Below are 27,542 nucleotides of genomic sequence, written 5' to 3' on the forward strand. Positions count from 1 at the left end.
CCAGTTCTCCCACCGTGAGGTGTGTTCTCCTGGAAAGCTAAATCTAGTGCTCAAATGCCTTTTGGACCATGTGCCAATTTACCGTGTGTCAGTGGAGAGGCGATTAGATGAGATGAACTCTTGAAGCTGGTGTCATTTATGCTGTGGAGAAGAAAGTGCCTGCAGGTGCTCAGAGCTGGGTTCTTAAGGGCCAGGTGACTGCTTGCAAGACCTCAGCCCCATCATAGGTAGGCCTTCGGTGCTCGTCCCTCTTCAGGGAATGTCAGGAGGGAAGCTGAGCTGTCTTCTTAGAGGCTGACTCTCCATCAAGAGCTCCTCCCTGTGTCGGAGTCTTCTGGGAAAGCGAGCTTGGCCACATCTCTCTCCCTCAAGAAGGACTAAGTCTTCAGAGTTTTCATGGCTCTCAGACCTCCCTCTTTTTTTCTGAAGGGAGAATTAGACAAAGGTCTTTGGGGTGCAAGAAGCATAAACCCATTAAGACTAACAAGTGAAAAAAGTGAGAGAGGGGCAGGGTGTAGCAATCAAGGAAGCCAATAGCAAGAAAGAGGAAGTTTAAGGCTGGCCCTCGTGAGTCGTATTCAAGAAAGCTGTCAGCGACAAGCAGCCTCTGCTCCTCTCCTGGTCACAACTGGGGCTGTGAGCTGCCTTCTTTTGGCTTCCCAATGAGCACTCCCTCCTTCTTCTCCATCTCTGCACACCGGCTTTCTCTGCTTTCACAAGCATTGACACACTTGGCCTCCCCAGACCAGGCTTTCCACCCCTGACCAATTCAAATACCCAAGAGAGACTCACTTCAGTTTAGGAGTCCTAATGCCAAATTCCTGGGAAAATAAATAGGAGACAGGGTCACACTGTGCAAATATGATTGCTCTGGATTTGTTTGAAGAAATATTTGGACAGGCTACTTGGAGTGTAAGTGGAGCCATTGAGGGCTCCAGAAGGTGATCTTTAAGCTACTATGCAAAAATCAAGGGGATGGGTTCACCTTGCTGGGAGCAGGGGTTGGGGTTGGGGCTACAGTCATCAAGACAGTGGAAAACTGGGCACTGCATGGCGCCAAAATGTTCAGATGGCTAAACTCATAAATTCTTGAGTGAACAAAATTATTTTGTCAGTGGAGATAGAGACAGTGTTGATCTGGGGTCAGAAGCAGCAGAAGCAGAAGTCACAGGCTCGCTGGAATTCATAGGAAACCCAGGGGGAGGAGAACCCTAGATTTTTATTCTCTGTGGAATTGGGAAGATTCAAACCAGGCCCCTCTAGATCTATAAAGGGCAGAGGTCCAGCTGATAGCTGGGTAATGTTACAGTTGTTCATTCTAGATCCCAAAAGTAAATATCACTATTATTTTCAGGCGGTTGTCCCATTTAGTTTAGTAATAATGTGGCTCCAGCCTCTCTCACCATTGCTCAGAGGAAAACTAGCTTCTACCCCTAATCCTGAACAATTCATCTCGAGCCCTGGGTCAGAAATAGAATAAATTGGAAGTTGGGTGGGCTTAGTACTAAGCCACACCTACTACTGTAGAGATGCTCCAAAGCCAATTCTGCCATTTTTGTTCATGTAGGAAAGGATGTTTTTAATGGCACCGTGCTGCTGTTGGCCTGTTATTTTCACACACTGGAGTGTACTTCCAGTGCTACTTCGGAACCACGTTAGGTCAGTCAGGCTTTCTTGTAAATGCCACATTAATGTGATTTTCTGTGTCTGCTCTTAAAAGAGGCCCTTTATTGGCCTTTGCGATTAATTATTGTGGTTTTTTGTAAGGATAAAGCAAGAAATAATATAGCATTGTAGTTAAGGACACAGGCTTTGGGGTCAGAAAGACTTGGGTGAAACAGCATTTCTACCATTTATTTTGTGTGTGTCCTTAGGCAAAGTACATCACTGTCATCTTCATCATCATCTATCCTTTACTAATCGATTATTAGCTAAGAGATTTACAAATATTATCTCTTTAATTTTCATGACAAGCTGGTGAGGTTGCTGTAATTAGCCCCACATTACAGATGATGAAACTAAGGTAAGGCTTAGAGGTTAACTGTCTCACCTAAACAGTAATGATAGTAATATTAAATAGTAATAATAATTATTTTAACCATTTCTGAGGGCTTATCACATCCCATGCACTATAAATATTTTACACACGGGATCTCATTTAGTTCTCACAACAATGCAAGAGATCAGCCAGTGTATTCTTTGAAGCTCAAGTGTTTATAAGGAGCCAAGGTTTGTAAGGCCCACCTGGATATGACAGGAGTTGGCAATCTTTAGGCTGCTTTCCCATAACTACCCTGACACAGGATAGCGCATCTGGCATTCGCAGATTTCTTAGAGGTTGCTTGTTAACATTCGTAGCCAGGCTGTAGGAGCTTCCCTCCTGTCTCTCCTGCCCTCACTCCCTACTGCCCCCTCAACACACTCGGTGCTTGGATCTCCCACCACGGCTATCCCCTTGGAGTTCAGGGGCTGTAAAAAGACTTCTTCAAGCACTCTAAGGTTCTGTACTAATGTACTCTATAACACAGCAGACCTTTGGCATTTTTAAATTTAACATGCATAGTTCCATCTATTTTTGAGAAACTTGATGGTCTGTGACATAATTATTTGTACTTTTGCTGGGACACAAGTTTGAATCACACACAGCAACAGGGTGGTCTGCAAAACTGAGTGTCTTTGTGAGAGAAACTATCTCATGCCTAGCATCTGTCTTTGTTCTCTTTTCAGAGCTATATTATAATAAACTACCTTCATTATTGTCATCATCATCATGATTATTAACTCAAGAAATAGTGTCATGTATTGAGTCCCATATGTCAGATGCTGTGTTAAGGGTTTATATGTGAAATTATTAAATTAAATAAGCCTGATGTTCTAATATAATCAAGCTACAATATTATTTTTTACCCCAAGCCATCACGTTAAAATGGACTGTGTCGAGGTATTTGTACCATATACTGGCTTAGAGGAAATGTTTGGGCTTTCTTGTAAGACAATTCCATAATCATTTTATATTATAAAACGTAATTTTAATTTGAAAATTTTAAAAATGGCCAATCTAAGTTATTAATCAAAACTGAAAATTGGGGCTGTAGTCTGCTTTGGCCAGTTTCAGGCAATAGAAGGGGCACGTTCAGCTCTGTCCCTTACTACTGTTGTCTTCTCATAGCTTGTTGACTAGGGACATCAAGTCACGTTTGGACTCTTGGTCTGACAGATCCCTCAAGCTCACTCCTCCTTTCATGGTACTTCCCTGGGTTCGTCCAAGGCTCCTCTGCTGGGAACTCCTGACCCTACCTGCTGTGGAGTGTTCATGCCTCCTGTTCCTTCCACACAGCCTCTTACCGCTGCAGTCTGCTCTGTCTCCAGGCAGTCCTGCCTGGCTTGCTCTCATTGCACGTGGTGCCCACGTCTGCCCATGAGAACTTTCCATGCCTCATTTGCCCCCTCAGCCCTGGAAATGAAGCCCATTCCCAGTGCTCTCATTTCTATTCTGCTGCCACAGGCTGTTGAAAGCTTTCTTAATATGTCAGGCCCCAGTGCTGTATCCCCCAACTGCCGGAAACACAAAGCAAGTTCCCCAGGAGACCTGAGAGCCTTCTCACTAGGCTTGGGGCTTGAACATAGCCCCCTTTTGGGGGCAGTGGTACAAACTTATTGCACAGTAAGACCTACTTCAAAAAATATTCCTAGACATCTTTCTTTCCAATTCCTGACCCCTTTTACTATTATTATTATTGTTATAATTATTATTATTAATACATCCTTGATGTAACTGAGGAGGGGTTCAAGGGCTAAAAACTAGTATTTTATCATTTCCTTTGTACCTTGTATTTTGCATCTTGGTGTCTGTCTCAGGCTCACATTATCTTATATCTGTTGTGTTGGCACTTCAGTCAGAACTTCATTTTGATATTCGATTTCACAGGTGTGGTCTCTTAATCTTTACAACAATTAGATGAGTGAGATATTAGTGCTCCTGTTACCGCACCAGGTCCGGTTTTTGCCCGCCGCCCAGAAAGCCAATCACCGAGACGACAAGATTGCAGAGAGAGAGGGTTTAATCACAAAGCAGTCCAGTGAGGAAAACGGGAGAACAAGTCTCAAATCCACTTCCCTGAAAATAGGGACTCAGGGGTATTTATGGAGAAGGGGGCAAGGTGAAATGATTGGAGGTGAGGAGAGATGAGGTGATTGATGATCTGCGCAAGCATAGTCAGGCTTCATGTCTCTGTAGGACGTATCATCACAGAATGGCGGCATTAGCATGCCCTGAGGGTGGAGTTCCAACCTCTTGCCATCAAAAAGGCCCAGTTGATGGGTTGATGGTCTCAATCCAGCTGGAAGTGGACAAGGGGTTCAGTTCCTGAAAAAAAAATAGCTCAAACACCCATTACCATAGTAACCCAGGCTCCAGGGAGATGTCATCTATAGGAACCTAGTGGGGGTCAGATAGCATATTGTCCAAACAGCACAGTTAACAATGAGTAAGTTTATCATGCAGATTTAAGTCCTCGCCTTCCATTCTGATAAGTTTTTAGGTAAGGCCATCCCCCCTTCTTCCTGGTACAGGGAAGAAGATACCTTTACAAATGGAGATTTTCTTTACAATGTAAGTGTATCTCACAAAGGGTAATTAGAACTAAGAATGGGTTTAGCACGACCCACCCAGGTACCCGGAGATATCTATAGTAATGGCCTTTTCTGGGGGCAGGCCTCCCGTCCCAAACTCCTTTGGTCAGTTAGTGGGGGTGGGGGTCAAAATGTCATTCAGGCAGAGGCATATTTTGAGTTCGCAAATTCCAATCCCCCATAGTTACTAGCTGTTTAATCATCAATGGCTGTTTGCTGGTTTCACTCCCATATTACAGAAGAGAAAATGGAGACTCAGAAAGGCTAATGAGTTGCTTAGAAATAGAATTTGAACCCAGGTCTGTAGAAGTATTTAAATACTGCTATGTATATTTGCCTATATATTAGAAGAGATTCCTTCTGAATACCTAGAGTGAAAATAGATTATTTTAATGTTAGGGGAAAATGTCATGTAATAAAAGAATTGTATTTCCTCCTCCGTATAAAACTTAATTCTTCAAACTTCTACATCACTACATTGTGTAGTGCTGAAAATTTCACTTCTGGTAATTGCAAGAGAACTGGATATTTTTACTTTCACTTTCCACATGCTCTTCCCATCCATATGCCTTGCATAGAATCTATATGTATGTTCTATCTCCTTAACCCCTGAAGTTTTCTCAAACACTACAGCCAACAATTTTAATTGCCGTATGTCCTTTAATATGTGTTCTATAGAACATTTGCTTATAGGTCCTTAAAACAGGCCCAGGCAAATATAGTACTTGGTTGGGTGATTGGAGAATGGCCCGTCAATCCATCTGCAGCTTGTACCAGGAGGCTATTTGCTATCTATTCAACTGTTAAAGCCCTCCATTGCCCTAGCCTTTAGGGAAGGTTCCCCACACCTCCCTGCACCCCTTTTTGATCATTGCTGTTAAGTATTTGCATTTCTCCTTAAGAATAATTTAAATATTGGAAGAACAAAGTATTTGGAGACATGCCCTAGGGAATTATAGTATCCCAGAGGTATTTTATGACCTGATTGAGAATATTCCATCTTTCAGGCACAGAAGGAATTCCTTTTTTGAAAAAAAAGAAAAAAACAACCAGAAAAGTTCAGGTACTTAAGAAAAAAATAAGAGTTTTATTCGACTGTATGGAGCTCAATATTTTAGAAGCTTTTTGGCAACGTCTTTGAAGTTTTTTGTGTGCTTTGTATCATTTTGTCCTTTCAAGCTATCCGGAAAAACTACTGCTGGCTTTACCCTCTTTTATCCTGTAATTCTAAGCTGAGCGCAGGTGCCACTTTTTGACCTGCATTAAACAGGCCATTATTATGGGGAAGAGATGTTCTTTTATACTTACCCTGTGCACCACTAGATCTTCTCCACCCCAAATAAATGTTCATTTATTTTGAAATAGGAAAAGAAAATTTTTTTGAAATAAGAAAAGTTATTTTGAAAAAGAAAGCCAATTTGTTACATAGAGGTACTCAAAACCTCAGGAAAGACAGCACATTTGCACAGATCCTCTTACGGGTCTTCTAGTTATGTCTGTGTTCATTTCCAGAACAGTCATTTCTAAACTCCTCCACCTATTCTATTCTTGTCACTGGGAAGGTTTTTAATAAAACAGTGGGGAAAGAGCTAGCCTGGGAGTTGGAGGCTTGGGTACCAGTGTCATTCTCCTGGTACTGGTCGTATTACCTTGGGCAGGTAACTTACCTTTTCAGAAGGGCAATTTGCTTACCTGTCAGAGGGGGATAATAATAACTTCCTGCATATTGTGAAGTGTTGGTATGAGGATCAGATGGAATAAGAGATGGCAAAGCACCCTGTGCTTTGCATGGGTGCTGTGCATGGGTAAGGTTTAACAACATCTGTGAGATCAAGAACCTTTGTACGCTGTGTACAATCCCAGAGAGTATCACATGGTGAGTGGAAAATGAAACACGACATGGTGATGGGATTGTCTGCTGTGAAAGGATGTCTATGGTATCTAAACTGGCTGTCACTTGGATGGGAAAAAAGAAAAAGAATGAAAATATTTGAACCCTATTTTCACCTAAAGGTAAATTTACGAAGCCATAAGATGAGGTTAGCTTGGCATGAATTTATATGCCTGAACTTATACCCCATCTGCCACAGTGTCACTGGCATAGAGTGGGTTTAAAAGAAGATGGATTACCACACACACCTCCATAGCAATTTCACTTTATTATTTCCCATTTAATGTGCCCACCAGCTTTCCCTCACAGTCTGTTAGCCAAACACACAAACAAAATCTGTCTTCATGTTGTAAGTTTTACAATCATACTTAAAAAAAAAATTTTACTTCTTTGGGCAATTTTATTTAAAAAATATCAGCTAGAAACAGAAATTTCAGACTGTTGAAAGCATTTTCTGTCCTGTCCATAAACATAATGTCAACGTTAACTATCAAAGCCTCACTATAGGAAAACATTAAAGTCTGAACTCAAACCTTATTGGAGTCCTCCCATCTGTTCACACACAGTATTAGGTTTGGCCCTGGATGAGTACAGGTGTCCTACTTACCTCTTTGTGAGAGGCGATTGAAAAGTAGCTGCCATATCTAAAAATCAAGTCTGGGAGTCATAAGAATTCTGCCTACTCATCAGGATTTCAACATCTAATATTTATGATTATGGAAGCAAATTGACTTTGTCTTCATGAGATTACTCAGTTAGCATGCAGATGAGTCTCCCATTGTCCTGGGAATCTGTGTCAGGTTGCTTTGACTCCTGCTAACGTGTATTACCTTTACTTTTCCCCACTGGCCAAGATACTCCAAAACCCCCTGTATTTTGTAGTAGTAGAGCCGTACAAATTGGCCACTTGCCCCTTGGAGTATAAAGTGTGCAAACCAATACAGATTAAGTGAAAATTACCATGTTTTGGTAATGACTCTGCTGTTTTTTGGCGTTGTAGCCTTGAACCATAGTGTCTTCATCTATGACATGTGACCATGACAACTTTTATCCCTTTTGTAGCTCACCAGGCAAAAACCAAATAAAACAATACATGTGCAAGTGCTCTATAAAGTTTAGCATATTTCGCCAATGTCGGGTATTATTATAATGACAAAGTCAGAGCTGCTTTTTCTGGTTTTGACCATGGCAATGCTTACACTGGTTACCAAGGACTCAAAGCAATGAGGAGGCCCTCTCTCACTCACACAGGGCTCTATACATTTAAATTTAGTTGTCTCAGTGATTTTTGTGAAATTCAAAGTCTTTCTGGTGAAAACAATATACTGTTGGATGTAGGAGCCTGCTGTAGGATCAGGAATACCTGTGGCTAACAAGGAGCTAAGAGATGGGAGCAGCAGACCAGAAAGACTCTAATCCCAGGAGTCCTTGAGTGGCGGCCCAGAGGCTAGATGGAGTGAGATATCAGCAACCCCATACGAGTGCAGACAGAGATTAATAAATTTACTAGGACAGAGCATCAGGGGTCCACGTAGTTAGCTTGGCTCTGTTCTAGTCACAAACAGTAAATGCTTACCTTTCTGTGATGATAACAGGGTGACAGAGTAGAAGAGTTTGGATAAATAGTGTAAAATGTCCATAGTGTGAAATGGCATGTGGAGGCCACATGAGTTAGGCCATATTTGTATATGGGGCAACACAGAGAATGACAGAATGGGCAGAAACAGAATGAGGTAGACAGCCAGGATAGGATGAAATTTAATTTCTCACAAATATTTTGGCACTTGTTTTAACTGCAGAGGAAAACTCATGAATGGGTTCTCATTACTGTTTTGGTACTGTTTCGGTACTTCTATCTTTGTCTGCCTCTCTCTACAAATAAATTCAATATATGTCAGTTAAAACTGGTCATGAATTACTCTGTCAGAATGGAAAAAAACACCACTGCATTGAGTTCTCTTAATGAGCTGAATGGCTTCACCTCTGTGTTCAAGAAAGGTGACAGTAGGAGAAAAATTCCCCACAATTAAGTTTATTCATTATTTCTCAGGTGGAGGGAACCAGGGACAAATATGAGTATTGTGCTCATAAAACTTTCACTATGACTTTATTGTTGAAATGATTATTTATTGAATGCAAACTGCTAATTCATCCATTCGTTCAATGAGTCAACAAATAATTATTGAGTGCCTACTAAGTGAAAATTCAAATAGAAAGGTGCTTAGCTCATGATCATTCTTCAAGGAATTTGTAGGATAATGGGAAAATAAGACATCCACAAGGGAACTGGTAAAGCAATAGTAATTGTCAGAAAAGAGGTTCAAAATATTATGGGGATTCAAAGATCATACTTGCCTATGACTGGGGAAACAGGAAAACCTTAACAAGGTGGAATTTGAGTTGAGCCCCCAAAATTGGATAGGATTTTGAAATGGAACATTGGAAGAGGAAAGGCATTGATGATGGAAGTAATGTGTACTGTAAAGAATGATGAATGTGCGGTACTGGGGAAATGATGAAAAATACAGTTTGACTAAAGATGAGGATATAGGGAAAAGATTGATGTTATCTTAATTCTCTGCTTGGCCAAAGTTATTGGGGAAGGATTGTTCAAAGTTTAGGATAGGGTATTGAAGGAGGATAATTCAAAATCTTGAACACTGCCAAACCTTATGCTTTATTTAGAAGACAGAGGGAGGTATTGAAGAAATCAGAATACAGTGGGGAGACTGATATGGTGTTATGGGGAGGATGGATGGAGTCAGGGACACCAGATAATGGATTATGGCTTGAAAGGTGTACAAGAGGAAAAGCAGACAAGAACTGGAAGACAGAATGAAAATGGAGGGACAAATGTCAGAAGTATTGGCAAACTTGTGTCATCGGTTCTTGGCAATAGTTTGAATGTAAGGTGTGAGATATAGAATGCAGTTAGAAAGGATTTTGAAATTGCAGTTTGGGTAGCGGAGAGACTAGAAATGTGATTGCTATAAAACAGGGAAGTCTAGAAGTAGTTTCCCAGTGTGGGGGAAAGATGATTTGATATTGGGCTGAACTTAGAAAGCCAGGATAAGCCTAAAGAGAAGGATTTACAGGTATTTCCTAAAGAAGTAAAAACAGGTTGTTCTGGGATTAAACCCTTTATGTACCAAGGAAGACTAAGGTGTCTAGAAATGAAAGGATAACTGGTAAACTGGTGACCACTGAGCATCTCTTCAGCAAAGAGTTTCTAAAATAAACTTTATTTTACTCATAGAGATCTATGAAAGAACAGATCTTGTATCTCAGAGCAAAACATCTACTTGACTTGCCCCCTTTGACTTCAGTATTGAATGTTGGTGTGCTCTGAACTTAGATGTGGTCTTGGAGAGTGTTCATCGTTCAACCCCATGTGTGGTTTGTTATAAAAGTTTCCATGTGTCTGCTCTTAAGCTCAACTGTGTTAGAGAAATATTAATAACCTGCCATGCTTTTGCTTTCAGTAATTTAACATCATTTATTCTAGCATTCACAGGAAATAGTGACTTCAGCTCTCTCCCCAGAAAAAACATAAAGTAAATAAATGAGTGTTTGTTCCCTAGGGATTATAGATGATTTTCTTCTATCTGACAGGACACTCCTGTTATAAAAAGAGGTTTAGATTTAATTTGTTTCCCAAAGAAGCACTGTATTAAGGTATATGTTCAAGATCTGACCTACAGATGAGATGTTCATTTGTGGATGTGCCACAAAAGATTAAAATTAAAGATAATAATACAAATTGGAGGGCAGAGTTTGATCATTCCCTGGGGTAAGGGAAGGCACCTTTCCTATAGAATAACTCTCAGAAACTGGCCCAGCCTGATTGTACTTTTTGTACCAGCCAATCACAACAAGAATTGAGAGGACAGTTAGAGTTGTCCCCAAATTTGCTGACCAAGGTCTAATCCTTTCAGAGCCTAGCCTCCAGAATTGTACTTTCTCCAGTCCAGCCAGTAGGAAAGTAAGACAGTGTGTATTACTTCGGCTTTTTCCCCAAATGTCACTTAGAGATTTTGAGAGCCTCCTTAAGTTTCGCTAGAGTTTTAGCTATTCAAATCTACAAAGCAGTTGTCCTTTTTATGTATGCTCTTTTTAATTAAAATGAAAGTGAGATATTTAAGAGGCACCAAAAAATACATATGAATAAACAGGAAAGCTGAGTCAAAGAACTAATTATACCTTGACACTTGCATTCTGCTGCTGTGAGGCAGAGCCTGCAGTCCTTGTTCTAATTGCCTTATGCTCTCTGTTTTAAGAGAAGAGAAAAACTTCTTACACCATTTCGTTTATCTTCTTTCCATTGGTGGCTCCCAAACCATGCCTCCCAGCACCAACGTCTCTTCCCTAAGCCCCGGGTTCATATAATCTGATTCCCATAGGACACTCCTACTCAATTCCACGTTTAATGTTAAATGCAACTTCATCCCTTCTCTCCAAATTATTACTGCTTCAAATTCCCTTGTCTCCTGGTCTGCATGGCTTATATTTTTGAACTTCTCATTGTCATTTTTTTTTTAAACCAGTAGTCATAAATTCTATTGTGTTACTCAAGCCTTTCCTTTGACTTTACTTATCCGACATTATTTACCCTGGCACCTTTGAAAACGCCTCTCTTCCAGCAGAGTCTGGCTTTTTGTGCTCTTTCTTGAATGCAATGTTCATTTTGTCTTCATGGTATATCTGTGCTGTTCCCCACGCCTGGCACCTACGTGTATGTCATTACAAAGTAATGTATTCTATACTTTCTTCTGGTCTAAACTCTTCCATGATGCTCCACCTGACAAGCTGTAAAAGTCTTTTATCTCTCTGATTTTATAAGGTATATTTAGCCTAAACCTTACAACCTAGCCTTTGGGCTTCATAAAACTCTCGTGTCTCTTAATCTGTTTCTATGAAATTAGAAGATATGTAGCAAGCAACTGTCCTGTTTGTTACCAGGTTCAATACTGCTGGATTTCAAACTGAATATGTCAAAGGAGCCTCTTGAGCTGCTTATAGTATAGTGCAAGGCACACTTCAAGCACACAAATGACTGTAAATCAAGTAAAATAAGACTTCTAAATCTGACATCTTGTCACTCCAATTATACTAGAAACAAGGGGACAACCTGGACTTCTCATTCTTCTATATCTCTCAGTGCAATCAACATAAAATGAGGTACACTGTAGATGTGTAGTCCTAACCAGACATACCAACACAACCACACCAGTAGCAATCATGTGCTGAGTGCGTGCTATATACCCAATGCTTACATACTATTTTTGTAATCCTCATAGCCTTAAAATATAGGTATTATTAACCCATTTCACAGCTGAAGAATCTGACTCTTAAAGAAGTTATGTAACTTAACCTCCCTACACTGAGACAACCGATAAGTGACAGAGCCAGGGTTGGTAGCAGATATAACTAAAAAGCCTATGCACTATTCCCTACTCATTACTGCCCAACTACTAGGGAATGGATACTTGTGATGTCACCTCAGATCATTCCACAGATGACACTCTTGAGAGAAGGACCATTATATGTAAGATATGGATATATGCACTAGTGCTAAGGGTATTCTTGAGATTTCTTTAGAAAACCCACTCCCAGATTGTTTGAGGTTATCTGGCTTTATACATGCAATCTGCATCTTCTGCTGAAAATGCCCCGACTCTGTCGTTACCTTGTCAATTGCATACATGGCCTACTTAAAGGATATGAACAAAAATCAACCACTTGTTGCTTGAAGAGGGGGTAACAAACTGGCTTCAAGTCTCTAGGAAACTGGCTCTTACTAGATGTCCATCCTGACTCTTGTTCACACACAGGGTCATTAAAAAGCATATCCTCTTTCCCATGCACAGGATTTCGCCTGCAAGATCACATTAGTGCTAGTGGGTCGTTTTCCTCCATCACCCTAAGGATCAAAGGAGCAGCTGCATCTTTGATGAAGTGCTAATGCTACACAGGGCTCAGGCCACGTAAGGGTTTCCTTTGTTCTCTTCATATGGCGACCCACCAGGGGACTTTAGACCACTATCTGCTATATGAAGAGTTTATAAAGACAGTATTAAATGGTGATGCTAAGTGCAGCTTCAATAATGAAAATGAGAATGAGTCCTCTACTTATAAAGCCAAACTCATCCACCTTGGTTTGTTTGAGGCTTGTATCCTGCACTGCTTGAATCAATATTTTCTGCTCTTTAATAACACAAGGGAAAGATTGCTACTTCTCTTCAATAAGCTTTAAAAAAGTGTTCAGGCAAATAAGTTTGCCAATGGGAAAAAATAAGGTTGAGGCAAGAAGTGGGGAAAGGAAGTAAGTGCATTTTAGAATTAGCTTTCTCTCCATGTTGTCTCACCATTCTTCCTTCTTTTTTTAATCTTTTCTACTGTGACTTCAATCCATTAGGTGGCTGACAATATTTGTTGAGTGTCCACCATGCTCATAGCCCAGTACTAGGCGCTGTGGGAGAATCTAAAACAAATAAAGACACAGTCTCTCTCCTCCAGGCAGTTACAATCAGAAAGAGGAAGATTGGTTATCAAATAGATAGCGTCCCAGACATAACTTCCAGGACTAGGTTTTACCTGTGAAAAGCCTAAAGCAGTGCCAAGAATTCTTCATTCAACTCCTCGCTGCTCTCTAACATTGCATTCATTAGACCTGGAGGAGAGCTGGAATTTCTTAACAAATTTAGTTCAAGTGAATGTAAGGCATCTTTCCTTGCATTGATATAGTATAAATCTCAGTCCACAGTTTGAGATGTGCAAGAAAGGTAACTTGCTCTATTTTTCTATAACGTACCTTGGTTTCTATTTTGAGCTCTGATTTATTGAGTTAGTGAAAATATAATATCAGGCAATTTTAGTTCCTTTATTTCCCTGGGATTATGTCTAAATTATTTGGGGTGGGGGACTTCCATTGTACCAATCTTTTAAGAGGTAGAGAGAGGTTGCACAGGAGCTGGTCTCGAATGTTTTATATTCACAGTTCAAGTGTCCGCTGAATTGCTACCCAGCATCTTCATTCTTGTGTGTATGACCCCTTCGGGTCAGTCTTTTTCTGTTTAATTCTGTGCCACTCTGGGAATTATTCTGTTGCTCCCACAGCACAGTGGAATATGGAAAGTTTTGTGAGGCTGCCCAAGCTCCCAGCATGTCTAAGTCTACCACACAGCCGTTTCTTCTCAAGGATCTCACTGCTGCCTCTGGGTTCTCTGGAAGAAATGCACACCAATCGACGTTACTCCCCTAAACCTAGCTGAGGTTTTGACACTCACCAGGGCTTAGCCCTCAAATTAGAGCACTATGTCCCGTTTTTGGCATTCACCAATGACTGTGTTCACATTTCTTCTCCTCCAGCTTTCTCTCCTGCTCGCCCATATGTGGGACAGGAAAGCTTTACTCTTCTCAAGTAATTGCCTATATATTTTGTCTATTTCATTCCTCTAAGAGTCTAGGCTTTCAAGATTCAAATACAGAATGATAATTTTATATCTTTGGTTTCTGATTCATATCCCTTCTCTGAGGCAACTAAAACACAATGGCTTGACACTTAAGTGAGGAAAGTCTAAGGAGGAAAAGGAAATATGGAGAAAAAAATCAAATAATATTTCAAAACTAGTATCCCATCTCAGACCAAAAACATGCTATCCTTTAACATTAAAAATGATGGTTATATGTTTTGTTTTATTTAAGAGATGGGGGAGGTAAACACCTCCAGTACCTTCAGTACAAATTATACAGGATCAAGGGCATCTTAGTGTAATACTTAGAGCTTTAGTTAGTAGGTCGGGGACCCAAATCCTCAGGTTTTATAGCTAAATGGCTTTAAGCAAGCTCAATTTACTCATCAGTACAATTCAGGAGTGTTTTATGTATGGTTTAATTTTACCCTACTTACAAGCTAATAAATTAGCTTATTACTGTTTCCTGGATGCTGGCAGAAGACACAAGGTTTCTGGATCAGAGACCAAGGACTTTATTACTCAGGACTCAACAAACAGCATGAGTATCAGCATATGTATCAGTTCTCCTTCCTCCCAAGTCTCATGAAGACAATACAAAAGGGCCAAGGTAAACATTAGGAATGCAGGAGTTCTGTGTTACAATGGGGAAAGGTATCGGGTGGCATGCAAGTTAGATAGAATGGTTAACGTGAGAGAGAAAATTCAAATAACAATGAAAAGTCAGAGAAGTAAGTTGCTAAATATAGTATGTTACCAGAACTTGTAACAGAAGCAGTGTATTATAGAATGTTGGGGTCATTCTCCTTATGTTTTGCATTGATTGTTTACTAGAGTCAATTAATTACGTCTACTCAATGCCATACAGATACGGTGAATAATCTGTGATAGGAAAGGAAACAGAATCAAACATGGATTTCAAGCTTCTTTTTTTTTACATAGTGGCCCATAAAGCTAGGAAATCCCAAACCTAGAGACGAGAAGATGACAAAGCAGAGCAAAGTGTTTCATTAGAAACTGCAATTAAATTGGAAGAATAAATTGATAACATGTTAACAGATCCCCGAGCAGCATAAAGAATTCAAAGTGGTATGACTTTACCTAAAAAGAGAAATACCTGAAAAGGGACGTAATATTCAGGTATGTACAGACTATTATGGGAGTGAGTTAGTGAATAAAAAAGGTACGAACAAGGATAATGGGCTTCAGCCTAGTAGAAAAGGTAATTTTAGATACTAGAGAGAATTTGTTGAGCTTCTGATTAATTGAAAGATCCAGAGTTCTCTAAGCAGAAGGTAGACTCGATAATAATAACACCTAGTGACTGAGTATCTACTACATATTTTCACTCTGATGTACTTCCTGTATTTTATCTCATGTAATCCTCACATAACCCTATGGTTCCCATTTAGGTTTTATTGTTCCCATTTTAGAAGTGAAGTTACTAATGATCAGAGAAACTAAAAAAAATATACTCAAAGCCATAGAGTTGATAAATAACTGGACCTGGATTTCAGTTCAGGAATATGCAACTCCATGGCCCATGTTCCTTCCACTTGGCCACACTGTATCAAACTCATTTATTTCTCTGTGGAAATACCTTCTAAAAATCTCTTATAGTGCTGATGCATTATTCAAACACGTCTATTGTTTTGTACTTTTAGGAAAATATCTAGTTATAAATTTACTTTTTAAAATTAATTTAATGAAAAATAAACCTCACTGTCTTTTTTTTTCCTGTCCTATTGTATGTTTAATGTCAATGACGAGTTACTTTTGTGACCAAAACTTTGATTTTCCCACAGGTGACTTGTATATAGGAGGAGTGGCTAAAGAAACATACAAATCCTTGCCAAAACTTGTCCATGCCAAGGAGGGCTTTCAAGGCTGCCTGGCATCAGTTGATTTAAATGGACGGCTTCCGGACCTCATCTCAGATGCTCTTTTCTGCAATGGACAGATTGAGAGAGGATGTGAAGGTACTAGATCTTTGTTATAACATTCTAAATAAATCTAATTCCACCTATAAATGAGAACATATCTTTCTAGCCAACAAAATTCATTTCTGCCAACTGGTCAACTTGTCCGCCCCCCTCAACCTTAGGGCTTAGAAATCTGTATTCATGTTTTTAACTTTTTATCCAATAAATCTTAAATTTTCTGGACTGTTTGCAAGCCTACATTATTGCCTGATGTAAAACGGAAACTGTGTCTATGGATCTTCTTATTTTCTGCTTCTTTGCATTCTGTAGTTCACCTAATTAGTGTGTTAATCAGTTCTGCAATGCTTCCTTATAACATTAAATAGATACACATTTCAACTAGAAAAATATGTTTAGTCCAGCAAGTGTGAAGCAACTTGAGCTTGTTTTTTGGAAATCTACATTCAATAGGATATAACAAGAAAATAAAGTTCGGATACCCATTCTCAAATCACTATTTGGTTTGTGTCTACCTGGCAGGCAAAGTGTCTTCTATATATTATCAGTATGTTTTAGCAAAAATTGGTTTCTTCTGTTACCCAAAGCTGATATTCCATACTTCAGAAATGCGCTCAAGTATCTTCCTGTTCTTTTGTGCTATCAGACTGAGATCTGTAGGAGTACTTTTTGATTGCTACTTTCATTTTAGATAATTTTCACTTCAGCACCTCAGATTATTTGAGCCAATTCTTCCTGCATAAATGTAATTTAATCACATTATCCTGAATTTTGTGGCTCTGAATGTGTTGCTCCTTCTCCTTTAATGTTGAACACAGTTTGGGCTATTTTGAAGATTTTAGATTCATAAAGAAATTTCATATGAGAGAAAGACATGTGAATTCCTATCCCCCAAGAGGTTATGAATCATTTCTTCTCAGCCAAAATAATGCCATTATATTTAGCAATTACCTATGTACATGGACATTTTTTTAATTTGAAAATACATTTTTTTCTCTCTGCATCATACATTTCTCTGAAAAGTCAGATGAATTCAAATTGTGTTTTCATCCTGCCAGAGGATGGGGTTTATTAATGGAAGTCTGTTGAATTCATTTTTAGTGTTATTGCCATATTTATTTTATTTATTTCAAATTTTGGTATAATACACTTTTATAAAACAAAGGGAAACGTGGTTTTTCATTTTACCAATTTAGCAAAGGAAATAAAATTAAGTGAATAAATTCCCTCTAGTGGGTGGATACAAGAATGTGGGATGTCGGGGGAAGAGGGAGAATCTCCCTCTGCCCTTTCCCTTAAGGTTCTTCTGGCTGGCCAAATAATCAACAAGACAGGTTAGCAGGAGAAAATAATACCAAGTTTAATAACATGTATACATGGGAGAAAGCAGGGACACTGCGTTTCTCAACACAATAGCAGAAATTCTTGTCTTAAATATCATTTTCAGCCAATGACAAAGGAGGATTTGGGGGTGGGGGGAGTCAGTTACAGGAGATTACCACTAAAGCACAGTAAACAAGAGTAAGGTTTATTATACAGCCCCAAGGCCTCATCTTCCACATTGATAAGTTACTAGAAATGAGCTCACCCCCCCTTTTTCTCAATACAGAGAGGGAGATACCTTTACAAATGGAGACTTCCCTTGTAAATGATTGTCTGACAACTCCTCGCAGGGCCATACAAAGAATGTGGCCAGAGAGACAGAACTCCTGATAAGATGGGCTTGTTGGTGCCTTTTCTATTGTAACCTCTATCTTAAATTATCTTTTATAACAGTCATGATAATAACCCCTTCCTAAAACAGATTTTTTGGTTTTAAATTCTTTAGGCAGTTTGGGAGGGGAAACTCAAATATTTTTCCTGAGCTCTCTGAGTCCTTATTGTCTTCAGCTCGAAATAATCCGCATACCAGAGTGGTGCTTCCTGGGGCAGCTTGCCCTGAGCACCATCAGGGACATAACTTTGATTCTTGGAGGTGATCTAATCAGTAAGAATATGTACATTAAAAAAAGATCATGCAAACTCTTCTGAAAATATTTTTCAAAAATAGGTCTTTCTACAAATTACTTGGTAAGTGACTTCTCACCTATAAGAAAATGGTGGGAGCAGCAGACACATTCATATCTAAACACCGACAAGAGAGAAAACCAAACACACACATGACCCCCCACCACTGGCACAGATGTGAGTGGGTGAGTGGAAGGGAAAACTAACCAAAGAAAGATGAACTGAGAAAGAGTATTTGCAAAAATGATATTTGGTGTTATTTTCCAAATAATCTAATAAGCACTTTGGTTAAGATGATTCATTATGTATCCTCTTGGGTAACCTTCAACTACAATTTGAATGTTTGAAATCATTCAGTAGATTATGACATTGATTCCTTCCTTACTTTATCTAGGATGCTTTTAATATCTGAGCTTTAGTAGTTCTCACCCTCTTTTACCCCCTTTTTCTTTATTCTTAGACTATTACCATGTTTCTGCCTCTCTGCCTTGACACTTCCCTGATTTTTTCATTCCAACATCAAGATTAACAACTTTTAATTTATGATCATGTATATCCTCTATGGTTCCTAGGAATAATCTCAGATGTGCCTGTCATAGGTATAATTGATGAGATACACAATGTTTTGAGGATTAGTGATCAAATGCTAGATACTCAATAAATTCTCTCTCTAAAGATTGTTGTCTCGTGGAATTTTGAGTGCAAATCACATTGGAATCACTTTCATATTAATAGAAATGGTATAAATTTGGCATAACCAAATAGTGCCTTGTCAGGATTTTTCATCATTCCTACCCAACAAGACCCACAAATCTCTAAGCCCCTTCCGTGTAAAAAGTTCTTGGTCTTCCCTCAATAATCACTTGCTGCCTTTCATTTCTAACTAATTTCAGTGGGTAATAGCTGATTTTATTTATACAATACACGTTAGCTAGGGAAGGAAGCTTGCCTTGCCCAAGTCCCTTTAGATTAAAGTTTCTCAAACTTTATCCAGTATCAGACTTACCTGGAGAATTGTTAAAACCCCGATTACCGGACACCATCCCCATGGTTTCTGATTCAGTAGGTCTAGGATGGGGCCCTAGAATTTACATTTCTAAGAAGTTCCTAAATGATGCTGATGCTGTTGGTCTGAGGACTGCACTTTAAAAATTACTGCTTGGGATGGCATTTTCCTGCTTACATAAGAGAAAGTAGAAACTGATAATCCACCAATAATCAGGCTCATTTAAGGTCCATACTGAGTTAAGATAACTTCCGTACACAAAGTCGGTGAAAAAAATTTTAATTCAGGCATTCTTTGCGTAAACGCATAACATTCAGCCCTAGAACTGCATTATAAACTAAGAAATACATTATAAACTAAGAAATACTTAATTATTAAAGTTACCATTGATTAAGCACTGGTGACAATAAGTTTACATGTGCTATTTCATTTAATCCTCAAAACTCCATACATTAGGTATTACTGTCTTTTTTTAGATGAGTAAATTGAGCCTCAGAGATGTAAAATGACCTTCCTAAGGTCACACAGCTAGTAAGTGGATGATGGCAGCTTCAAACCCAAGTTTGTCTTACTTGAAAGCCCAGGCATCTAACCACATTCCTCTATTGTTTCTTTAGTTTCCAGAAATTGTAGTTTTACCTCCACTTTCCTTTCCTTTTCAGACGTATCCTTATTTTTAACCACTTAATACAAATGTCCTTGTGGCTTGTTCCCAATTTTATTCAGTGATAAAATAAAAGGAACATTATATAACTAAAGGGAAAAATAAATTCAGGGTTTTGTCTTGTGCAAACGCTTGTCAATGCTTAAATATTGTTCTAGAAGGTGAGTACTTTGAAAAATGTGTCTTGTCAGGCATAGGCATGCATTTTCTTGTAATACCTGAATATAAAAAGACTGTTGTGATAATGAAAAAAATAATAATAATAAAGCATGTCTTTATGCTCGCATAAAGGGTTGGCAGGTACTCCGAGTTGCTGCCCTACAATATGGGCACGTTATTTTTCAGGTTTGCCGTTTCACCGTTTGTAGAGTTTAGCATTATTTTGCCATTGTATTTCTGATAATTTGTGCAAAAACAAAAATCTGGCTCTTCATCAGTTCTGACTCTTGCTCTTCCTTCTGCTGGGCAAGTAAGGGAGCAGCTATCCGTTGATAAGACAGCCCCTGACCCAGACTGGGCTTGTACCACGCCCTGCTCCTCTGCTTATCCCAGGAAAGAATGTGCTAAGGAATACTGCTTTAAGAGCTTTTTTTTTTAAAACAAACACTGATTAATTTCAGTCACTGATGCCATGGGATAAAGATCATTAGATTACTTACCTCTTATAGATTGGAAGAACAACAAAAACTAAGCAATTTAGTGCTTCTTAGTTCTTTGACGCAATACGTGAGAAAAACTATTACATCTATTCAGGTCTCCCAGGCCTGCGAGATTATTATTATTATTAATTACAAGTATTATTATTGTTATTACTATACTGATTATTATAATATAATTAGTATTTACAATATTATGGTTTCAGAATTTGTGAAAATTCACATTAGTCTAAATTCAATAACTTTCCATGAAGAATACTTTTATGGAGGAAATTGTAATAAAAATATGATTGAGAGGAGAATGTTTAAAAAGATATTTTACAAAAACATCAATTTATATAAAGGCTAACTAATTACAGATAATTCTCATTTATTCACTAAAGCAACTAACTCAAAGGCTCTCACTGTTAATAGTATCTAATTAAGCTGATGTCTATATTTATATTTTTAATAAAACTCATAAAATTGTGTTTACTAGAAAATGTCTTTAATTTATACTCTAATTTATACTCCATTTAGGTGGAGTGCATTCCCTTTTCACCTTTCCCTAAGATAGTCCTTATTAGTGAGGTTTTACTGTAATAAATATTCACAGGGCAGTTTTTATAAGAATTGAAAACAATTATGAGAGTGGAGAAAATAGAAACATCACTCTGAAATTCTTAAGAGGTATATACCCAACCTGGTAAGAGCACAAATAAAGACTCCACACTGAAATCTTGTAAAGCAATTTTCTTTATTGGGGATTATATTACAGTTCATTTCTTCTATCCTTTACTTCTTTCATCCACTCCAAATGATATATACATTTTGATAGGTTGGTCTCACTCTAAGGTCCAGCTGCTGGCAGTGAATGGCTGGTATTTCAGTTTTAAGCCTTAATTGTAACAGCAAAATAAAAGATCTAGAGGGGAAAAGATGGAAAGGGATAATTGGTCTGCTAATGACCATAGTCTACACTGTATCCGCACATGACAAATGGTGCTGCATGCTCCAGATAAGCAAGGCAATCACTTTGGTAATGCATTCATATCTATCCAAGAGAGGGAAAATACAAAAGCCCTTTTAGTTTTCCTTCATTACATGTCATTGGCTCAATTAACCGTTATATATATACATATATAGTAAAATTCTAACAAATTACTGCTTTCTCATTTTTGGCTTCTCTTAAGATTTATGGCTGTTAGTATTAATTTTTTTGCTCTACATAGCATTTCTCTCTCCCTTTACAGCAGCATGCTTTTTGAATCTGAACGTTCTTCTGTGTTTGCCCCATTTCAGTATTGCTTACTAACATTTAATATATTTTGCTTTTTTTTTTTTTTTTAATTTTGCTGACAAAGTTGCATTGATGAAAGCTGACTTGCAAGGTAGATAGTCCTGTGTGTATAAAACAAGACTGAAACCCCATAATACACAGTGGAAACCCCAAAATAACATTTTTTACATTTTTACAGTAACTGGGTTCAGATTTAATTTTCCCCTTCTTGAACATAATGCAAGAAACCTCATTTTGTAGCATAGTTTGCATAAAGGCTTTCAGTCTTGAATATGTCTGTATAGTGATTACCTTTAGTGCTTTGATCATCTTTTTTTAGTTCTTTGTTTTTCAGTGTGCTAGTTATGATTCTGTAGAAATAGACTAGCATTCTTTTTACTTGTATGTTAAATGGGGGCATGTCATTTATACAGTTTTTCATTTTATGTTTAATTGCATGAAATTTTAAAGCATGTGAATTGATACTTGCCAACATACCTATCCAAAGCACCCAACAATCATAACTTTATCCATAGTTTGTACAGGGAAACTTCTAGAACATTTTTGCATAACTCTCTTCAGTTATTTTGCCAATCTTTATCTCAATTTCATGAAGTTATAATCTCCATTTCTCATGGTGTCTCTATTCATTGGTCAGAAGTTAAGGAGATCCATGCATTTTTCTAAAATCCAAATGCTAATAGAGAATTACTGATGATGGAATGAGATTACCTGCTACCATGATTATACTAGAAGCTATGTGCTTTCTTTTACTATTTGTTGTTTTAGTTTACTATTATAATGTATTTTGTCCTATATTTGAAACTTGAGAAAACCTTCATATTATAGCTTCTCTGTTCCTAATTCAGGTGTGTGAACTAGGACTTTCGAAACTAGTTTGGTCATGTATGAGGTGTTGGCAACTACTATATGTGACCTATCTCATCTATAGAACACTTCTGGATTTTTTTAAAGAACCCAAGTTTCTTTTGGATTGTTTTGCAGGGCCCAGCACAACGTGCCAAGAGGACTCGTGTTCCAATCAAGGTGTGTGCTTGCAGCAATGGGATGGCTTCAGCTGTGACTGTAGTATGACTTCCTTCAGTGGGCCACTCTGCAATGACCGTAAGTACCTCTCTGGGTATGGACTGAGATGTGTCATTGCTTCCGGTTACTGCTTGATATCCAAGGTTCCAAACTGGGAGTCTTTATATTATCTGTAAGTTAAACTGTCATAACCAGGAGAAGCAGTTGTTTCTACAGACGGACATTTTTGAAATGCTAAAGTATTAATCAAGGATGCCGTTAGCTAAATGCTGTGATGATGGTGATTCTTTGGTTTTCAACTGTGTGTTGTAATTTTTTAAATTGCTAATGGTCACCTTCTTGAAAATAACTTTTTTCATTTCCTATATATGACAATTCTCTCCTAGTTTTTGAAAAAGCCTTCATATTGCTTTATATTGAGTAATATTTCATAAGATTATATCTTGAGGGCTGTAATTTTGGTGAATAGTGACAAGTCTTATGTTTTTCTCTCTCTACATCTCTTTAAGCCCATATCTGCCTTTTACTTTAAAAACAATATGTTTAAACTTGTCCTTCAAGTACTCTCCCTTATATTTTAGCCACTCCTGGGTTATTTTTTTTTCTCCCATTTAGTCTCATATATAGTGTCATATAAACATGACAAAGAAACACAGCATTCACATTATATCATGGAATATCTGCTGGTGCCTAATCTATGTGATTGCAGTGAGGATTCTGAGACTGAATTAACTGGTATATAGGTTGAAGTTCTGATTCTTAACTTTCAAATAGATCCTGCTTTACAGCCCTTCATCCAAATTATAAAAGTATTTCCTGCAAAACATTGCATTCCACTATATTGAGAAGATCTTTCTGGCAAAACCTCTTGGTTGTAAAATAGAGTGCATGCATTTTGTTGTAAATGCCAAAACATTTAAGAAAAAGCTCTAGGATGATGGTATAGGGGATGCAATGATTGAAGGTTTGGGCTTCCAGGCAAAGGCTAGGCTTGAGTGTGGATTTAAAGAAAGACTAGAGTTTGTTCATTTTGACCTTTGTCAATTTCAGATTATTCACATCAGAATATATATGTATCACAATGTTGCAGATGGGGTCAAACTAAAATATTCCATTGAAATGAGTTGTTGCAGGCTAGCAATATAGTACCATTCACCAGCTATCTTCAGGTTTCTTATCCAAAATATTGAATATGGGAAAAACAAGCCACTAACACAAAGTAAAATAGTACTTGGAAGAGACCTGTACAGATCACACCACCATAGATGGAGAAATGTTTGATGTCCATCCTGCCAGTGACATCTTCCATAGAATTACAGTAAACTTGAAGCAATAAACATATATTGAAACCATCATACATTTGCAAACACTATATTTCTACAAATCAACTCACACTTAGAAACATTAACCCCATTTGGGGTTATATGAATAACCTTATATAAAGACTCAAAATACTTATATGTACATAAAGCAAAGCAAATAAAAAAACTTTATATATGCTTTTAAGAAATATATGTTTATATGTATAGAGAATAGTAACTTCCTGCATTTGCTCCTGCCCCATAGAAAATAACATAAACATTTTTAAGGACAACCAGAAGACTGATAATTTGTTATTTTATTATGGCAAATTTTTAATTCTGAATATGATCCTGGCAGATGTATGACTACATGTGGTAGCTGAGAGAGCTTTTTTTCATGGAAATGTTTTTCATTTTGCTAAAGAACTTTCTCTGCCAGACTTTGCTTAATCTAGTTTCCATGTTTTACAAAACAGTTGCCATTTGGTTTTGTCAGATTGTGTATTCTCATATACCAGTTAAGTATGAAGAATGTAATTTTCTGAATATATCTGCTAGACATTTCCTAAAGGAACATCAAGATCTTACCTTCAGTATCATGCTGTCTTCAAATCATTTTTACAGAAAATTTTTTGAATGCTGCTTTTGGGTAATAGTAGTGGTGATGACAATGATAAAGCTATTTGTTATTTTCTTGTAACTGAGGTAAATGTCATTCAATAAATGTGTCTCCTGATATGCGTCTTGCACAAATCAGCATTAAAATTACTTTGGAGGGCTCTCAGAATACATGCATTTCGATTAAATCATTTCCTCTTAGTCGGTTTTCTGGAAATGTGAAGTGGTTTCTTGGTTTGTACATTGGAGTTTTGGTGGTGAGGATATGGAGGTACAAATCAACATTTAAAAGCAAATCTATGGGCCGGCCCCGTGGCTTAGCGGTTAAGTGCGTGCGCTCCGCTGCCGGCGGCCCGGGTTCGGATCCCGGGTGCGCACCGAGGCACCACTCCTCCAGCCATGCTGAGGCCGCATCCCACATACAGCAACTAGAAGGATGTGCAGCTATGACAGACAACTATGTACTGGGGCTTTGGGGGAAAAATAAATAAATAAAATCTTTAAAAAAAAAAAAAAAAAATAAAAGCAAATCTAATTTTCATATCAACTATAATTTGTAGAGGGTACAATAGTAACTATTACCTTTGTTAAAAGATAAACTGAGGCATATTAAAAATGTTGGGTTTATCTGAGCAAAAATTGATTCAAGTCGGGCAGCATCCCGTCTAGCGGATAGAAAGGAGCTCCAAGGAACTGTACAAAATGAAAGACTTTTATAGGCAAAAGGGAGCGGGAATGCAGAAGTTATGCGGGCAAAAAAGCGAGCTGGTATTGCAAAGTGACTGTAGTTTAGGGGATGGCAGGTGTCTATCAGGCAGATTACATAACAGTGCTGATCAGGCGATTCCTGATTGACTGGTTTAAGATTCCATATGTTGAAGAGCCGAAACGGTGATTAAGTCTCAGTTTGGTGACATGCGGCTTAGCATAAGCAACTCCATTTGGGGCCTGTGGTCTCGTGTTTTTAACACCTCGAAGACATGCAATTGATATAGCAATTAAAGTAGCATGCCACATTTTCTTCGGTTTTTAAATTGATCAAAATAAACCTTATCTTTACATCTCTCTGTTTTTCTATAAGTTGCACAAATAGAATTAGTGTGATTGCTGGGATTTTAACAAACTCCTTTTCTGTATAGAGGTTGACCTTTTTTTTTTTTTAATAAAGCCATTTAGAACATTTCATTTCTTAATGAAATTTCTATCTTTAGCTTAGGTAATTCATCCATAAACTCTGTGACTGCAACCTTCAACTGCATAGAAAACAAAAGAAAAGGAAAATAGAGACAAAATTTATAAAAGGGAAAAGAACACACCACATTGCAAATGAGCCCTTCCCCCCTCCCCCACCCCCCGTGCTCCCCTCTTTAGAATAGACCTGCTAAATGTCATCTCTCTGATAAGTTTCATAGAGAGGGTTAGAGTAACTAGAAAATTTTATTTATGTTAGCCTGGAGATATAATTAACAATGGGAAGATGGGTATACTTTTTAGCTTGTAGGTGTAGTCTTGGATAAATCATACTAATTAATGAACTTAAAGGAATCTTTCAAAAAAGAGGCACTTATGCGAAGTGATGCCAAAGGCTACTTTTAAAGAAAAGTGTGAAACCCTTTCTTCCCTGGAAAATTGCCATCTAAACAACATGCTCACTGACAAAAACAGTTGCTCTGTGTGTGTGTGTGTGTGTGTGTGTGTGTGTGTGTGTAGGGTAACGTAGTGTACTCAGCTCCTCAATTCTTCCATATCAATACCATATTTTAGGTCCCCAATATTATTTTTCTGACTACTACATTTCCCACTTCTTATCCCTTCCTCCTCCAAACCATCCTATGCCTCCTTACCAGTTTATTCTTTCTTTCTGTTCTCCTTAGTTTAAATATCACCAGGTCTTTCTGATTCTCCTAACCAGAGGCAATACTTTTTCTTCTCTGACCTTCATCGAACTTTGTTTATGCTATTTTATCAGCCATCACTTTCTACCTTATAGTTACTTACATTTGGCCTTATCTCCCCAAAAAACTATATGCTTCTCCCAGGAAAAATAGTCCTTTATTTTTTGGTTTATAAGCCCAGGGGTTTGCACATCATGTTGCATGTAATTGGTGATGATACTAACTCACTAAATGTTGACTAGATGGATGAATGTTGCATAAGGATTTCTAGTACATCCTCAGTGGCCAACAATACTCTCCAAATTCGTCAATTTGGAGTTGATGAACCTCCACAGTCTGACCCTAGCTTTCATTTTCATCCTTGTCTATTGCAGAACCTTGTCCATATGGCATGTTACTGCCAATTAACTTACTTAGGGCTTTCTGAACAACATTACACTTTCCCAATTTCCTCACCATTGCTTATGCTAATTTCTCCTCCTGGGGATTGCGCTCATTCCACCTGGAATGCATATTCCTTTCACTATATCTGCTTGAAGAAACATAATTTCATTTTCAATCTCTGCTTAAACTGTTTCATCCCATGGAAACTTCCCTGGTCCTCTGAGCTGGGCCTTGCCTTTCCCTCTTCTGCCATCCTAGAGCAACAGTTTCTAAACTTACCACATATTGTAGCTCTCTGTTCACTTTCTCTTGGATGTGACCGCTTATTGAGTGCTTGCTATGTGCCAGGTCTGTGCTAAGAGTTTACATTCATCGTATAAAATCTGAGTATCAGCTATTCATGCTTGCGCACACACACCATCATCAAACCATTGTGCTGTATAATAATCCTTTTCTGCTTTCACCCTATGGTCCAGAATAGAATGTAGCCATATTAGCTAATTTAATGTCAGGTTGGAGAAAATGAATATGGCTATGATCACATGGAAAATAGCAAACATAACATTGTCACATTGCATTAGCATAGAAATGTGTGCTAAATTACAGTTCAGCTTCAATGGTGTCTGTTACCATAAGGGAATACTACATCATAGAGTTATTATTTTGATGCTAGGAGGGTGTGGGCACTGCCATTAAAAGATTATTTTCAGAATTCTGAACTTTGCCAAAAGATAATCTTTCTGACAGGAATTTATTGTATCTTTTGTATGA

General features: G+C 38.1%; 1 protein-coding gene across 11 annotated transcripts in view; it reads left to right on the plus strand.

The window, feature by feature from the left end:
- NRXN1 (neurexin 1) overlaps positions 1-27,542 on the plus strand; it is a 1,078,564-nt gene that overhangs the window by 549,619 nt on the left and 501,403 nt on the right. For all 11 annotated transcript variants that reach the window (XM_087436779.1, XM_087436780.1, XM_087436781.1 and 8 more), the window contains 2 exons: positions 15,801-15,974; positions 22,532-22,651. In XM_087436779.1, coding sequence (XP_087292905.1) covers positions 15,801-15,974; positions 22,532-22,651 — 294 coding nt within the window. The remainder of the gene's footprint in view (positions 1-15,800; positions 15,975-22,531; positions 22,652-27,542) is intronic.

This window comes from Ceratotherium simum, chromosome 11, assembly GCF_057802395.1.
Source record: "Ceratotherium simum simum isolate JZ-2026a chromosome 11, ASM5780239v1, whole genome shotgun sequence".
NCBI lineage: Eukaryota > Metazoa > Chordata > Mammalia > Perissodactyla > Rhinocerotidae > Ceratotherium > Ceratotherium simum.